The sequence below is a fragment of the Gymnogyps californianus genome, chromosome 7 (genome assembly GCF_018139145.2).
Source record: "Gymnogyps californianus isolate 813 chromosome 7, ASM1813914v2, whole genome shotgun sequence".
NCBI lineage: Eukaryota > Metazoa > Chordata > Aves > Accipitriformes > Cathartidae > Gymnogyps > Gymnogyps californianus.
The window spans coordinates 41,658,140-41,676,414 of NC_059477.1; the positions used below are offsets into that span (position 1 = coordinate 41,658,140).

The following is an 18,275-nucleotide window of genomic DNA, read 5'->3' on the forward strand; positions in this document are numbered from 1 at the left end:
GAACAAACACTCTTTCCAGCAGTCAGGTGTGTGGGAATGGCTAGAGGATAACCTGAAGACCCTGGAATAGGCAAAGTAAGGTTGTGTAGATGGATGACAGAGCTGAGCTTCAATTTGAAGTTGATATTCTGCTGTGTCATCCTCCCTCCCTTCAAATTTTGGAAGCTGGAGGCAAGAATGCTGTGGTGGGGGAGAACAAACAGTGAAAGGAGAACGAAACTTTCAGGCTCCTGGTTCTGCTAGAAGCTAGTAGTTAATCTGCTAGGAGACTGCAGTTTGCTTGGTTTATATTCAGCTTAGACGGATGGAGAACTCATGGCTTAACTTTCCCAAGTAAATGGCTGTGGTGATTTCAGATCTCGTCCTCTCTTCCTCTTTACTGGACACACAGAAGGCAGCATGTGCCAACTTAGCCATTTGGAGTCTTAGCATGAGACATTTTTATAATGGTTTAAATGAGTAGACTGCACTGGAGGGTCTGAAGCATACACCTACACTCTGTACAGCTGCCAGCCTCTGGCTCAAGGAGGGAGACAGCCAGAGGGGTAGCATTCAAAATCATCCCATCATCTGACAGTCTGCCAGACAGGCTCCCCTTGTTGCTGGTCAGTTCATATCAGGTGTTCTGCAGGCTGCACTGAAATGATACATAGATGGTAGCATGAATCAGAATACTGTATTTGTACTGGTTTTCTTTGCCAAAGTCTAACGTGAGTATTCATGAAAAGTCTTTTAGAGAAAAGCCACAGGTTAGTGCTAACTTGCAGCAGTAGATGAGTTTCACTGAGTTAATTAATAAAATTATGTGTGAAAAAATCTTTGTGTATTAATACACTTGTGATCTGTGTTTTACTTGAAATGATTCTGTAGCAGTTGACTTCTGTCCTCTAAGAACAGAATGAAGTGATACCTGTGTAGGGAGTCTGTGCTTTTCAAGTGTTACTCTGTGAGGACTACTCTTTCTGTTGCTCTTAACTAGCTGAACTTCTAAAGAAAGCAAGCCAGTAAGAATTGCTGGGTAGACAGGAATGATGAAATTAGCTTTTCTTTTGATTTGAATCTATTGCTTATAACACTGTAAAGGATTTACTATGCATCTGTTAACTGATCTTCTGTAAATTTTCTCTGTGACAGGTTTTGATGAGTTTGGCTTATACCAGCCCTAATTTTCTACTAAGGTTATTTTGTGTAGTTTGAATGTTTGACTTTTTCCCAGTCTAGTAGAAGGTGTGTGCTATTGTCTGAACAAAGGGCTCTTTTCATCTGTTTGTAGTCCTGCGTTACATTCACTGGAGCTCTAAGATTCCTGTCAGTTAGGAACCCCACGGTATACTAAATGATGGAGAACACATCTTCTCCTGCCACTAACCTGGAAGCAAGCATCCTGCTGTCCTCTAAAATACAGTAAAGCCTCAACTCTTTTATCTGGGTCTCCTGTAGAACACCAGGAAAACAGCAGGAGAAAAGGATGACTGTCTTTGTATGCACTTCTATATACTGATACCTAAACTCTTAAATTTTCCTCTTGCAGGAACATCATTTGCAACGGGCTATCTCAGCACAACAAGTCTTCAGAGAAAAGAAAGAGAGCATGGTTATCCCAGTCCCTGAAGCGGAGAGCAATGTCAACTATTACAATCGTTTGTATAAAGGAGAGTTTAAGCAACCAAAGCAGTTCATTCACATTCAACGTAAGTTAACAAATGTTGGTTTTGTTCCTCTCCCCTTATTTAAATTGAGTAATCCTCAAACAGTCTTGAGGACAAAGTTGCTACAATGTTCAGAAAGTGGGACGACTCAAAAATCCAAGGGGGATTTATATATATAAATTGCAGTATCTCTTCTCAAGTTCTGGAAGAATTTAAGGTTGAAGGTAAATGTGAGGTTTTTCCTGCTGTATTTGTTGGTGGGCTCAGTGCTGATACTGTATGTCCATGTGCAGTAGCTGTGGCAAGCCTTATCCTGTCCGTTGGTCATCCAGTATTGTTGATGAAGCCATTCTTTTTTTAATTTTCCTCCCTAATTCTAAAAAGGAATAACTGAACTAGCCTAGATGCCTCCTAGTTGCTTATACTAATGCAGGGAGCGGAAGAGGGGTTGTCTTGCTCACTGAATGAGTCTGGAATGCCTGTTAACTCAAGAGTCCTATATAAATGGAGATCAATAAAATAGAAGAGTTTTTGTAATGAAATCAGCCTTCATTCTACTGATCGTAATGGAGTTCTTGAAGGTTCAGTTTCAGCTGTGCTAACAGTGGAGTTCAAGCTAGTGACTATAGCATGGGTGTATTCTGGGCTGTGCGTAACAGTTATTTTTCTCTGCGTTTTGCTAAAACTGTAGAGAGTTTCCTTTCTGTAGGGAACTCTGAGCTTATTTTATAGATAAAAGGAAGTATTCTTTTGCATGAGTTTGGCTTCCTGTGTCTTAAAAGATCCAATTAATCTAAAGTTGTAGGTAATTATAGTGGTCTCTGGATTAATTTTAACACTTTTTTTGGTTGATGTTCTGTTGACAAGTGACACACATCTATAGTTCAGTTGTTCCTTGGCACACAAATTATGTTTGTCCTTTGCAGCATGTGATTCTGGGGGGTTATTTTGTGACTTGGACTTCTCCCAGGAGTTATCTTTGTAGCAAAACCTTAGATTCAGTCATCGCAGTGGCTTGTCAGTCCTTACGGTAAAGCACAAATTTAGTCCTGGGTCTCTGCAGAGAGAACTTGTCTGTCGCTGGTTCGTGTTTTTGGTTCTTAGTCGTATTGGAAAGAGTATTGACAGGGGTATGTCAAAGCACGTTGAACAGGAATGTGGTCCTCAGTTGTTAGTTTTGGGGTTTGTGCAGACGGTATTGATCTTATTGAACTTCATCTTGCCAGGCAGAGCGTGTTGGTGATTTGTTCCTCATACACTTTTTTTCCCGGCTGCCTCAACAAGAGGCTGTTGATCTGTGTGTAGATTTGAGCAGAGAAGGCATTTTCTGTTTGTGTGTCTTCTGCTTATAGACGTAACTGAAACTGAAGTTAGGCCAAGATTCTTAAGCCCAAACCCAGCTGTATATTGAAGATCCTTGCATCGTTTCTCACCAACATGGTGAAGTCTCCCATTTTTTCCATGTATTTACAAAATAAGAGATTTTTGGAAATAACGTGGTCAAGATCCTCTGTGATACAGTAGAGACCATACTGGTAATGTGAGAAGTGAGCCAAAGGAAATTGATGAGTATTTCTCTCCTTAATAGAGGAAACAAACCTGCAAGGAAGGCAGCTTGAATTAGCTGAAATGAAGCTGCTGAATGAGGAATGTATTTTATTCCTTTCTTTGCTAGACATTGCCAGAACACTGTAAATATTGTTAATAAACATGTCTAAAAGTGTTAAATATCTTATGCCAAAATGTTCATTGTCTTGTTGAGACTCACAGTCTTTCTGGACAGAATTACAGAAGGTATTTGAGCTGAGGATAAACATCAGATACAGCTCCAAGATAATTTTTCCCATATATTCTGGTTGGAGTAGGTGTGATAGAAGGCAGCTTTGTGCTACATAAACTGCTTAGAAATTCTGTTTTAATGCTAAAAGCACAAAGAGCAACAATACTTGCTTTGGCCAGGGAAGTTATGTAAACTGATAGATGCCAAGAGGCCATGTACTGTAATCCATACTTACTGGTGGTTATTTCTAGCAAATTATGTTTTGCTTTTCATCCAAGCCGAGGACTGGTAGCCAAGGATTTTAATATTTTTAACTTTACCAGTATAATTCTTCTATTTAGACCAGTGGTTCCAAGCAGAGAAAAGTTAATTTCTTTGTGAGGCATGGAATTCATGACTAAGCATGGTTCCAGGTATTAGTTGACCTAGGTAGCACCAGCTCAGGTGACTTTGAACTGAATACAAAACAAAAGCCTTGAGCTATTCTAATTGTTCCCGTATGCTTAATAATTTTCCAAGAATGTTTGTAGTTTCAGTAACATGGAGGTGTATTGTAAGTTATTAATATGCAGCAAAGAGAATAAGTTAGTACACTTGTACCTGTAATAGAATTATAGCTAAGTGGATGTAAGAAAATTAGGGTCCCTAACAGAAACAATAAGAATGGAGCAAAAAAATATATTGTTAGTGTATATATGTATTTTACATATGTGTGTATATAAAGGGTAATGATACCAAACTAATACTTTATCATAAGTAACACAGTCAGATTGTTCAAATATAGGTCGAATAATCTTCATTAAGTTGTGTGGGATGAACTCCGGTCACTCTTTAAATGCAAAAATAAAGTGAAGCGTGTGCATTTCACATAACTGAGAGTTGGCTGTTTTTTATTGATTGTGTGTTCCACATTTTTAGAGGATGCTGTAGCAGGATCTGTTCAGGCTCTGGGCTTGCAGCCTGGATATGTAAAATGGGTACTTGCATGATACCTCCCCTACTGAGGCATTTCGGTGCAGGTGGGGAGTGCTGGAAGCTCTGTTCCTGTCAGGTGCTGCAGACTTGCCACTGAGGTGGTGTTTTGCTGCTTTGTTACTACTTCAGATACAATTACCATGATGTAGTTCTTCATTTGCTCTTGGTCAGCGCAGATCTATCTGCTGCTGTCAGGATCAACCCTGCCCATTCCTTTCTTACTGCCAGCACCTTTCTGGTGGCAGTTGTGTTCAGGGTGAGCTAACTCTGGGAAGTGGTCTGACAGAAAGCTTATCTTTCATTTTTTCGTTAGGTGAACCTCCATATTTATCAGTTTTCCGTCTTGGCTCGTTGCATGATTGCTGGTGTTGGCACAAGCAAGGTGGTAGGAACGTGACTTGCTGAGGAGGGAAGCTAGTGGAACCACTTGTTTCAGTGGTAACTCACGCCTATGTCAGCTTAAAATGACTGTGGAACCACAGCCTTAATCTAGTTAGCTAAATGAAATTAGTTAATTTAGTTAAGTTAAACCCAATTTAATGTGACTTAACATAAAAACAAATTACATTTATGTAAGTTAGTCTAAACTCAATTCCTAGGGGAACTCAAGTAAACAAAAGCAAATGCCTCTGACAGGTACTGCCATTGGGAGTGGTTAAAGTGGCAGATGTTGGTTTTGCAACAGCAATTAGCAAGCCAACAAGTTCTGAGCATTCATATGAGGTAAACTTTACTGGTAGGATCACCGGGCCCTGTCCAATAGTGCCCTGTAGAAACCTGCAGTGTGGAGAAATGCAGAAGTTTTGGAGTAGGAAAACTAGATTGATCAGTCAATCACTAGAATCTGCCAGGAATTACCAGGAGGAAGGGATATAGATGATGCATTTTTAACTACATGAACTAGCAGATTGGTTGTTCTTAAAACACTAACTAGTAGCAGGTCATCTGAAATACAGTGCTTTCTGTGGCTGAGTCTAGTTCTTCACTAATTCTTGCAGGCGTGAATGAACAGTTGCATCTGTTGCTATGGCAGGGGCAGAAACAGAGGGTGGTGATGGATCGTTACATCACACAGCGCATAAACCACCTGTGTCTTGTGATGGCTTTTGAAGCCAGCAAGTTGCCATACTAGAGGCCAACTCCAGGATGACAAATGGCTTTTTCTGGGACAAGTACAGTTCACTCAGTGCTTGGGAAAAGAAGAAAACTGGTGATTAAGGATGTCACTGAAAGTATGTTTCAAGGAGCAGTGACAGACGAACTTCAGGGAAGGAGGACTCTTCCACGAGTGTCCCAGAGCTGTGGCCAGCCAGCTTGGGCTTGATTAACTCCTTATGATTGCATGCGGCAGTTAAAGGAAGAGTGATAGCCTTGCATTTCCTGAGACTCGCAGACCTCCGCAGGCTGCTGAGACTTTGTGGCCTTCCTGTCTGCTTTGAAACAGGAGGTGGAATGCAAGTATTGCCTTCATTGCTTCAGTGTCATTAACCTGCGGTCTCTGTGTAAACCCCCTTTCTTTGAAAGTGAACGATGTTGATAACTACAGGTCATGACAAATAGTATGAGGAGCATTGCTAGTAAAAGAAAAGCATTGCTAGAAAGTATGAAAAGCAGGATATGTGACAAGGGCTACTGCTGTTCTCACAGTACCGATGTCTTTTGGTATAAGAAAATGAGACTGGGTTTATTTGATGTAACTTGTTCCTGGCAGGTACATGTTGGATACCTTTTATCTTGTCATTTTTATTTGTCAAAATATTTTTGTAGAATTGAAATTCAGGGTGTAGTTTCGGTTTTTGTTTGGTTTTTTTTTAGTGATTACAGTTATTTCTATTTTTCTGCACTTCGTTATTCATGAAGTCTCAAAATGACTGCTAAGAGAGCTGATGTTTTATCAGCAAATAATTTAGTACTATGTATGAAGTTGGGTGGACTTGACATGTTACTTAGCCGTGGTAGCACGGCCCGTGGTTCACAGGGGCAGATGAACCGATATAACAGCCAGAAGGGGAGCTTCCATTTTTCTTCCCTGTTCCACTTCTGGTTGCATACACCCCTGTGTGTCTTGAACTGGTCCTGATGCTAACTGGATGCCTCTGCAAACTGGTTCAACTCGCTAACAGTGAGCAGTGCGAGGGAGGGACTCCCCTGCTTTCAGCTGAGGTGCGCCATAGAGTCACTTTAGATGCTGGCAGCGCAGTAATCTGCCTTCTCTATTTGAGATGGAGATCTCACCTTCTTATCACTAATATTCATGATGTGTTTGTGAGGATGGTTGGTCTTTTAAGTTGCTTGTCGATGGAATGGTTGGGCTTTTTCTTTTCTTCTTGCTAGTCTTAGTGTCTCCTGCTAGTTGCATCTCACTTGAGCCTGTCTGATTTTGTTCTGAAAGGTGGTTCAGGAAGGTGCATGGTTCAAGAACTTTCAGTGACTCTTCTTTCCTCATTGTGGAAATGAAGGCAAGTTTACTGGCACTGCTTACAATTTATGGTTGAACAGCATCATGTCTTCTCTGTCATAGGGGTCCTCCTGCTCACTGATACTCTGGATTAGAAAAATTGACTTGAAACATTTTGTTCGCAGGGGATTATTGAATTATCTACTGATGGGTAATAGGTTGACTTTTTTTTTGGTGTAAGATCAGCATCTGTCTGAGGGTAAACAAGCAGTGCCTTTTCTGGACTTTAATGGATTTCTGTGCATTCTCACATCATCTGTGAGAACATGGTTAAACACCTGTTTTTTGGAGCAGAGAGACCTGCTTTGTTGTTAGGAGAGCTCTTCCAAAATGATGGGAATATCTGGTCTAGAAAATTTTGGCCACCTCCCTTGAGCAGAGTTGTTTGAATGTGATTTCACAGTGTACATTAGGACTGTAGTAGTTTTATAGGCTCTGGGGATGGTCTTGGGATGGGGGGAACTTATGCAATTTCCTTTCTGGTGAAAGTGGCAGTTTATGCTTAAGAGGTCATTGAATTACAAATTGTAGTGGAGGGGAAGTGCAGTATCGGGCATCATTCTGCAGGAGAAGTATGAGCTGCCAAGGTTGGACTTGCCTGGGAGAGCTCTGAAGAGTTTTGAAACTCTGGAGAATAACAGGCGGAGTCGGACATACTCGGTCCACACTTGAACAGTGATCAGTGCTGTATGAGAGAAGCTTTTTCCAGTGTTGGAAAGTGGAGTTCAGGAGTGTAAGGGTTACAGCTCAGGTGGGACAATTCACCCCATTTCAGTGTGTGGCTGATGTGACATGCTGTTGGTGCCAACACTCTGTGCTCCCAGGTGGCTCTGCTGAGACCACACAGGAGAAGCTGGAGCAAAGCTTACAGGAGCTGAAGATGATATGTAGCAGACTGGTTTCATCGAGTCCAGCACTGATACTTGGCAGCTAGTTTGTTGATAATTTGGCTAGTCACTGGCTGTTCAGCTCTTTGAACAGCATTGTGTGGCAGTCACCCCAGGTACTGTAACAGTGTCTCTCTTCTCTCAAGTGCATAGTCTTGCCTGGTGACCTTTTTAATGCAGTTTTACAGAACTAGGAATTTAAAAAAAAAATCTGGGTCAGTTTTTATCTCAAAACTTCTGATTTCTACAGACTGCCACTGGAGAAGCAGGATCCAATGTTGTAAGCTGTAGTTTAAGTCTAATACACAGTTGTTGATTGTTAGAGGGAGAGCTGTGGGTCATGTGCCCAATGACAGTGTCTTAAAGTTGCCGTGCAACTTGTAATATTGAATTAATATTATTAATAATTCCACTTAATACATAGTTACAGCCAATTATTACTAATTTCTTCTTGAAAAAAATTTTTATAGTATGTTTACAGTGTGTGTGTTAGGCCAGAGAAGCCTTCTGACCAAGTGGTGTTGTCAGAGTCAGTACAGTCGAGCAGTGTCAACTCAGTGTCCTCTGCGAGGTAGCAGCCTGGAGCTGAAAATGGTAAGGGGCTGCTTTATTAGCACTTCTCAGCTGTATCTGACTGAGTTTCCATACATAGCCAAATAGATTAAACACTGGTAGTGGTTTAGCTAATTTATTGCAGTGAAATACAGAAAGAGTGGTGTTGGGCTGGTCTGAGGTATAGAAAGAATATGCTACTTACCACCTGTTCGTTGACTGGTCAGACCATGGGAGAGAAAATACTGTAATTCACTTTAAAGATGTTTTTTTTAGTGTTTTTTCTTTTGCTCCTGGTCTTTCCTGGTCTTCGAAGTTTTTGTTTTAAGGTCCTCTCAAAGCGCACTGGGAAGCTCAGTAGCAGAGGTTTTCTTTAAGGTAGCAGCTCAGGTATAGCCATGAGTTAAGAGCATAAAGATAAGATAGTGCTATTGGTCTAATAAGAATAGAATATATTTCAACAAGCCTTCACTGCTTGTCTAATAAGAATAGAATATATTTCAACAAGCCTTCACTGCTGTTAATACAGTAACTTGTTGATTGAATTATTTGGAGTGTTGTAGTTAGTGTTTCACCTCTTCAAGGTTTTATGAGGTACAATTAACATTTCATATTAAGAATTCTTGCTGTTGTATATGCAATTTGCTCATACTTGTAAAATTTAGTTTCTGCTACATTATGTGAATGATAACTTCCTTCTGCTTTTAGTAGGACCAGAAACTTTGTCGAAGTATGGAAAATGAGTAGCGCAATCTGTAATAAAGACATGAGCTTTGCTGTAAAGTCGGGAACTTAGTATTTGGATAGTATGGAGGAATATTCAGGTTCTACATCTAGAGTTGAGTTGGGTTTGGAGAAAAAGTAACAATTCCCACAGGACTGGTCTCGCATTTTTACAGTTTGTCGCTGTTGTGGTTTAACCCCAGCCGGCAACTAAGCAGCACGCAGCCACTCGCTCACTCCCCGCCCCCCGGTGGGATGGGGGAGAGAATACAAACAAACAAACAAAACCAAAAAACCAAAAAAACCAAAACCAACAAAAAAACCCCCACAACTCGTGGGTTGAGACAAAGACAGTTTAATAGGACAGAAAGGAAGGAAAGTTATGATGATGATGATGATAATAAAATGACAATAATACTACTAAAAGAATTAGAATATACAAAACAAGTGATGCACAGTGCAGTTGCTCACCACTCACTGACCGATGCCCAGTTAGTTCCCGAGCAGCAATCTGCCCCTCCCAGCCAACTCCCCCCAGTTTATATACAGGGCGTGATGTCATATGGTATGGAATATCCCTTTGGCCACTTTGGGTTAGCTGTGCTGGCTGTGCTCCCTCCCAGCTTCTTGTGCCCCTCCAGCCTTCTCGCTGGCTGGGCATGAGAAGCTGAAAAATCCTGGACTTAGTTGTTGCTGAGCAGTGTTTATACTAAAAACATCCGTGTGTTATCAACATTGTTCTCACACTAAATCCAAAACACAGCACTGAACCAGCTACTAGGAAGAAAATTAACTCTATCTTAGCTGAAGCCAGGACAGTCACACAGTTATATGAAGGAAAAAGAAGAGGAAAAAGTTTAGTCTATTAAATATTCTAAGACTCTAGGTTTGTTGAACTATTTAAAAATGGGCAATTGAAATTACAGTGGGACGTCAGTGTAAGTGCTTTTTCTCCAAGTCTGGGATTTGACTGAAAATTCTCTTCGTTGTTAAGAATCTTATTGTGATATTCTGGAGGAGCGGTATTATAACAGCATTAAGAAGCATTTTTGCCCTTGTTTTGCAAAGATATAGTAAAGTTTCTATACCTCTATGGTAATTTTTTAAACTAAAGCTTTTTTCCTGTCACCCCTTCAAGCCACTTAAAATGAAACAACTTTGATTCCCCTCATATTGGAAGTCAGAGACAAGCAACTTCTAACTACTGTCTTGCAGCTGTTATATGGGGAAACTTTTCAGCATAAAGAATAAAGTGTTATGGCAGAGATGTGCTAATCTGAAATTTTATCGATCGGTTTTGATTTCTGATTGTCAGATGCACGCTTCTGTATTTCCATAGCATGTTATTTACCAAGCATTTCAATTTTTTTGTGCGTATGTATTTTTGTTTCAGCCTTTAATCTGGACAATGAACAGCCAGATTATGATATGGACTCTGAGGATGAAACCTTACTGAACAGACTAAATCGGAAGATGGAAATCAAGCCGCTGCAGTTTGAAATAATGGTTGACAGACTCGAAAAAGCCAGTTCTAGTCAGGTATTGTACTGTGTTAAGAAATCACTGAGGTTTTTTGATTTCTGAGTTTTCTGGTGGGGTGGTTCTGGGTGGGTTTTTGTTTGTTTTTCAGTTTGTTTTATTTCCTACCAACAGGATAAGTGTGTTTGTGTGAGTTTGCAGTTGCACAGAAATCACATTGCTGTCTCTTATTGTCAATATTGGTAACTTAGAAAAAACAGGTGGGGAGGGGGCTTTTGGGGGCTGGTTGGGGGAGTTGTTTTTAAATTTTAATTCCTGACCACAGTGTGTTAGAGAGGACAATTTACAACATCTTGTTTTACCTGTGTTGGTACGAAAGGAGCTTCTGGTGATCGGTAGGTGTATAGATTTGGCTATAAACATATATGAGAATCCAGATTCTTTGTTTCACTTGGTACTAGTGGACACTGACTTCAGTTGACGTTTGAAAGTTAGAAGCATAGACAGTGAAGCAAAGCATTTGTTGAGATTGTGCCCTTGTAGTTGAAACTGCACAGATGCAAGAAAGTAAATTATACTCCCATTCAGACTTGGAGGCTGGTTTCCTTGCTTTAGAAGCACGTGCTGTGTATTATTTAGTGATGTATTTTATCAGAAGGGTACCAGTATCTTAATAGTCAGTTCCTGAGGTGTTCCAGGAGGCCAGTGTCTGGGGAAGGGTCTTAAAGCCAAAAACATTACTCGAAAATTACATCTGAAGGATCAGTTTCTGAAAGGCAAGTTTTGAAATAGGTAGAGTTATTTCTCCAGTGAGATGGATGTTTTGCAGGAGTGAAAAATCCATTGCAGGATCCGTAGCTCTGCCTCAGTTACTTAACCTGATTTAGTTCAATGCTATGTGTTAAGAGGCCAAAATGTTGTATTCTCTACATTTTAGAGCAACTTTAACAAGGATTAGGTAAAGATTTCTTACTATGCTAAGAAGATGGGATGTGAAGAAAAAAATTGCAGAGTACATTGGATGATACTTGTTGAACCTGTGGTACTCTGATCTCTTTGAGCTTTGATGTAGATACCCCTGTTTTGGCTTTCAGTTAAAGGGGTTCTGGTTATCACTTTTCAAGATTAATTTGCATCCTTCTTATGCTGGTTTCGTCTTTCATTGCTTGAGTAATAAAGTTAAATTTAAGAACTGAAAGATGTTTTCCTAAAATAAAATATTATAAGAATATGGATTTTCCTCTGTAGGTAGCTGCCCCTTTCTCTTTCCCTTAAATGTAAATAACACTGAAGAATTACTGAAGTGAAGGGTATTTTGAACCAGAAAGTGCTTATTTAAGGAAGTCCATAGCAGAAAAGATCTTATGTGTACATGAAGCATTGTAATTGATTCTTGTAACATAGGCTCCCTCTTGAAGGTAAGGTGTGTAAGGAGAAATCCCTCTTTGTACATGAAATTTCTATGGGACTTCCTGTGTAGTATTTTCTGCCTAACTTCAGGGATTGCAGTGTGTGTGTGTGTGTGTGTGTGTGTTCAAGCTTCTTATCCTGCTTTTGGGCTACAGAAAATTTTCAGCTGATTGAGTAGCTCTGTCCTGAGCTCTGCGTTAGGAATGATAAGATAAAAACAGCTCTTGCAGGTTATTGGAGCCTGGGAAAGAAAGAAGTTTGGCTGCCTGGCAGATTCGTTCCCCACATGGGGTTATAATGCTCTCAAATCCCTCTTGGGGCTACTACACAATTCACTTACAGTTTACATGACTTACCTCTGAAATGTAAAAGGATGCTGGTGGGAATGCCTCCCTCGCCAAGGAGAGGGTTCCAGACACTCCTCTTGGGCATTTTGATAACGTGATTTAATCAAGGAATATAGGGACTCTGCATCCATGTTACTGGTGGTACTTGCAAAAACAAGCAAGCAGGGTCAAAATTTTCACTTTTCTAATGGTGTACTCAAGGCAGAGTCGATTTTATTTTTTATTTTATTTTCTTATGAAATATGTTAATGGAAGAAAGGGAACAAAGGACAAACAAGACTGAAATTATTTTAAGCAATATTCACAGTGATGGGATGATGTTTAAGTTGTGTATTAGCTACACACACAGTAGTAAAAGCTACATACCCCACTTTTACATATAGATGGGGTATGCTGGTGAGTGTGTGTGATTAACCAGGCTAATGTCCATTCTAGGTAGAACAGATCCAAAATTACTGTTTTAATGCTGCATGAAGTCATAAGCACAGAAGGATTAGTGACATCCTTATTTTTCTTTCTTTGTTTTAAAAACAGTTCAGTGTTTTTCTAACTCTACTGTAGATTGCAAGGGTTTTATTCTATTCTGGCTGGAATTAACACTTACATAGTAGCAGTGGTTAGACTTAGGAAGTCCTTATTTTTCTGAGATGTATTTTTTTCTGCTTATCTTAATGTAGAGACAAGATTTAACATAGTTTGACATGTTGCAAAACTGCAAGTTTAAGTTGTTCAGTTGATATTTTTCAGATTATGGGGAAAATGAAGTGCTGTGTGACTTCTGTTTTAAGTAATACTGGAGATACTATTTTCTTTTTATTTAATGAATGGGTTTAAGATGATACGAACATATTAAACTAATGTACTGGTTAGTCAATGATGGGTTTTGCATTTATTTAGAGTCTGATTTCCATATAAAAAGCTGAAGATAAAAAGGGAAAAAAAAAGTTGTTATTTAATTACCTGTGTTTACCTCCTACTGAAATAACTTACTGAATAAGTGAAAATCTCTGTCTCTGGGCTCTAATAAACAGGGATGGTCGTTATCCTTTTCTATCACAAAGTAAACATTTTTGGGGAAAAATTAAACTAGTTCACTTCAGAATATATTCTGTCTACAGTAAAATATCTTCTAGGGGAATCAACATTAAACTGCAAAGAATCGTACATTAATAATGGCTAACCAATAAGAAACTTCTTTTTTTAGGAAAAAAGTAGTCAAAGTGATTACCAAATCATGTTCTGCAGACTGTAGTAAGTTATTTATATCCTGTGCTTGTAACTGTTTCAAACAGTGTTTTCAGATTTCATGAAAAATTGATGAAGTTCTAGACTATTGTATGAAAGTTTCTGAGAGATGATGGTGCTGGTTCAGAAAAGTTGGGAACTATATTTAACTTAGGAAGACCAACTGGTGGCTTAAGTACTTCAATGTAGATCAATATTTTTTCCTCCCTTTACTCTCTTGTTCTAGAAAAGAATGAAGTTTATTTAGAAAGCGTACAAGAGATGTGAATGTGCGGTGACTTTCTCCCTGCACCACCACCCCACCCCTATCTCAACTGTACCTTTTGAATTTTCTCTTCTAGCTTGTAACACTTCAGGAAGCTAAATTGCTGCTAAACGAGGATGACTACCTTATTAAGGCTGTATATGACTACTGGGTGAGAAAGCGTAAGAATTGCAGAGGGCCATCTCTCATCCCCCAAATCAAACAAGAAAAGAGGGATGGCTCCACCAACAACGACCCTTACGTTGCCTTCCGGAGGAGAACTGAGAAGATGCAGACACGAAAGGTAACTTGTCAAACTTTACTGTTTTAAATTCATCACTTTAAATCCTGCAGTGATAGGAATCATTTTGATTCCTATCCAGCATCTTGCAGGATCTGTCCTATGGTATCCACAGTTACTGATCTGATTGTCTCTATTAATGGTTGCAATATCGGTCACGCAGCTAAATTTCAAGCCTGTTGAATGATGTAGTGAATGTGTAATCCGTCAGGTCTCTATAGACAATTTACAGCCTGTCCGTTTTCTAGAACGTTGAAACTCAGAGCGATTTATAGGTATTGGCACATGAACAAGCAGCTGTGGGCCTTGCTAGGTTACAAACTTCCCTTTCTGTGAAAAAGGGGAAAATGATCTTCCATTTGCCGTGGAGTAAATAGTTCAGTTTTTGTATTTGTAGCATGAATTGACTTGAACTAGGATATCTGTAATTACTCAGCATTTTACATCAACTTTGTACACATGTACACAACCTTATTGTGTGCAGAATCAAGGTGGAAAACGTGTTTTAGGAACCAAGTCTTGAATTCCTTGTTCTGACAAACTTCCGCTGGTTTGATATGGAATCTGAGCAGACAAAGCATGGGGGGAAATGGCTGAAAAGTTCTTTTTCAGCTTACTCTTAAAAGTTGGTTTTTGTTTGCTTTTCCTGGCTTTGTTTACCAACTAGGTTGTGCTTTAGGACAAGCTTCTTCGGAGTGTACTCGTATGATTCTCACTTGCAGCAGCATTATGTAACTTTTTTGCTATTTATGCCTCGCAGATTTTGCTTTTGACTTAAAATTTGTTTAATCTTTCAATAGAACCGAAAGAATGATGAAGCATCTTATGAGAAGATGTTAAAATTAAGAAGAGAGTTTAGCAGAGCCATAACAATTTTGGAGATGATTAAGAGAAGAGAGAAAACAAAACGCGAGCTATTGCATTTAACATTAGAAGTTGTTGAGAAAAGGTAAAATTGCAGATTACATCTGTAAGAAGTAATTTATAACACCAAGGTTTTAATTTTCATCAAATAGGTTTGAAAACACCTCCTGTAATTTATTTCTGTATGGATGCTAGTCTTCTGCACGCATGCCTGGCTGAAGACTTATATAGCACCATAACTTCAGAAGCTAAAATAGAAGGGGTTTATGCAGACTGTTTGCCTGTTTTGTGTCTTTCAAACATTTCCCAGTGGAAATGCAGTATTGTATTTTTAATTGTGTCTTTTGAGGTACCATTTGGGTGATTATGGAGGTGAAATCCTCAATGAAGTGAAGCTTAATAGACCTGAAAAAGAGATGAGCACAACTCCATCCACTCTTCATAATGGAAACCATCACAAAGTTCAAGAATGTAAAGTTAAGGTAAGCTTTCTTCTGCTGCGAGTCTCTTGTTAGCGGTTTCATTATTCTTTTGGATATACCCAGCAGATGTTTGCATTGGAAAACTGAGTAGGAGGCTGCCATACTTGAAGGTAGGAGACCAGGAGACTGCTATGCTTGCCTCCAGTTTAACGTTTGTTGTCTTTCCCACCTAAGTTTTTTAAAACGATTGGCTGGCATTGCTGTTTCTTGCTTTAAACAACAGTGTTGTAGTAGTCTTCCTTTTCCTTCTCAGGTCTGTCCCTTTCATTGTAAGGTGATGTAAACATGAACATGTTAAGTGGACATCAGGACCTCCACGAGATTGTGAAGTGTAGTGAATTATTTTAGTCTCCCTTTGAAGGGAGAAGGAGGAGCACTGAATTTCTCTGGTAGGGTTGTCCATGAGTACTGACTGGCCCTCAGTGCAAAGGTAGTCCTGAAAATACAGGATTTTAGTGAATTAGAGCTAGAATGCCAAAGGATTCTGGAAACTCTTCTGAACTGTTTAAGTGATCTTTGATTAGCAACATTTCCAGGCACAAGAATGCAACTGTTACATCTTGTTGACAGCTGAAAAAAGTTGCAAGCAACTAACGTTTTAAAACACACTTACTGGAATTTGTAGTAGGTCGTTATTACTGAGGCCTGTACACTTCTCAGTAATACTGAGTAGGCATTTTTATATCTGCCACTGCTTGGCCCTCAGTATTAGGTAAGTAGCAAACATAGGAAAGTGGAAGAAAGAGTGGCTAAACTTGGGAACCTTCAGTTTCTGCAAGGGGATGCTGCTCTGAGAGAATGAGTGCAGAAGGATGTAAGACTTGAGTTGCTGTGTGACACACACGCTAGTTATTTTGTCTTTCTAAAACTAGCAAAGTTGTGGAATGCTGTATTTAACGCTACTTTGACAAAGTCTTCCTTTACATTTTTTTATCTGTACAGAAACCCAATGGATCTGGTTTAATTTTTATAATTGACCTTGTTAGTAACATCCGGAGAAGTAGTAATATAAGAATAATCCATAGCTAGAAATGCTAAACTTTAATGGTTTTCTTTTTTCTTGTCTCATGAAGAAACGTATTCCACTCAAAAAAAAAAAAAAAAAAAAAAAAAAAAAAGAGAACCACATCAAAGGGAACTCTGTATCTTCTATCACTGTTCAGATCCAGTACTGAATCAGATCGTAGTGCTTTGTATACTCGTTACGATCTTCCTCCGAGGACAGTCTTTACATCTGTGCAGAAGAGAATTAAAATACTTTTTTCCAGAGGATCCTAGTTAACCGTGACTATGACTGTATTTGTTGGTGCTGGTGATGTGCGGTTCCAATAGTTAAATGAAAGATAGTAGTATAGTCATAAGCAGTTTACACTGCAAGCAGCAATACTGACAAATGTATCCAAATGACTACTTAAGAATAAGGTTTGGGGGTTTTTTTGCAGTTAATACAGGCATTAATTGCAAAATTAACTGCTTCCAATCTTAGCATAATTTACAAATGGTAGTTCTGCTTGTCTTGTTTCTACTTCTTCATATCATGTTTCCTTTAACTGTTACTTAAGCCATAAGTATCTTTTGTCCTTCTTAGGAGCTGTCTTTGCTTGAAAACATGAATACTAGACGGTCATGTTTTTAAAACAAACCAAAACCAAAAACCAAATTTCCACTGCAAGCTGTTTTAATGTTATAGTTAAGCTCACTGAACTGAGTACAGCATAGAAAAAGGATAAGACCTGATGTTCCACCGTTAGTGTGACAGGAAAAAAAAATGCCCCCAACTTCGAATTAAGCCGTACTTTTGAGAAATACCCTGAAACACTAGTTGTTACGCAAGGCTTGGATGCAGGGCCGGGGAGGTGGAGAGCTGTGGAAGTTTGTGTTTCGCAGCCGCGACACCTAGCGGTCACGGGCGCGAACACGAGTGCCTGGCCGTGGGTCTGGCGCGGGAGGTTCGTTAGGCCTTGCGCTCGCCTCTCCGGTGCTGGAGTTGGTGTCAGTCAGGCGCTTGTTGATAAGGGGTGATGTGGGGAAAATTGAAATCCTTTTTCAAAACTGCGCTGGCTTTTACTTGTAACTGAGAGTTTTGCAAGTGAAGTTATCTTCCTTTTCATTTAAAAGCTTTAAAGTTTAATAGCGTTTGTGTTCAAGTGAACAGTTTAATATTGATGGAGTTGCTTACTACAGAGGGTTTATGTTAGCAAAATCTTAAACAGCAAAACTGAGTAACATTACATCTTTTCAAAAATATAAACTATCTGAGAAACATGAAACAACTTAGATTGTTTCTTTTGAACATATCCGAGCAGCTCAGAAAACTGAAAGTACTTGCCATAGAAAACTGAGATTTCAGAAAATAATTGGAATACGATTTCCAATTACAGTACACTGAGCGTACTGCAAAGGAGGGAACCTCTTCAGTAGTCATGGCTTGAAGGCTTTCAGTTTGTTTATTAATAAATATCTGTAAAGACGAACAGCAGTAAAGTTCTGGGTTTTCTAATGTTTTGAATAAATTTTGTATTATGTATCTGAAATAGTCTGCAGATGCTGCATGTTGAGAGGCTTTGGAAGATAAGCAGTCATGTCTTTAAGGCATGAGAAGAGGAAAGGTTAATTTTTTTAAAAAACTTTTTGTTTTTCACAAACAGCATCCTCATCATTCATCTCTAAAGGAGGAGGTGTCAGATGTTGTACGTCAAAAGAAAAAGTATCTAAAGAAACCTAAAATAGAGTGTGTAGTAACTCCTCAACAGCCCTCTGCTGAGCCCTTGCCTGTTATCAACAAAAGTGATATTAAACAGTATGACTTCCACAGTTCAGATGAAGATGAGTTCCCGCAGGTAATACTCTGTTACGAAATCTCAGCGTACAGAAGGTAG

The 18,275-nt window shown here is 39.3% G+C and overlaps 1 protein-coding gene across 1 annotated transcript in view; it reads left to right on the top strand.

Annotated features, from left to right (window-relative positions):
- The window catches only part of EPC2 (enhancer of polycomb homolog 2), a 51,028-nt gene that overhangs the window by 16,428 nt on the left and 16,325 nt on the right, over positions 1-18,275 (top strand). Inside the window, 6 exon segments of the mRNA XM_050900211.1 lie at positions 1,532-1,691; positions 10,418-10,563; positions 13,847-14,053; positions 14,851-14,999; positions 15,264-15,396; positions 18,045-18,236. Coding sequence (XP_050756168.1) covers positions 1,532-1,691; positions 10,418-10,563; positions 13,847-14,053; positions 14,851-14,999; positions 15,264-15,396; positions 18,045-18,236 — 987 coding nt within the window.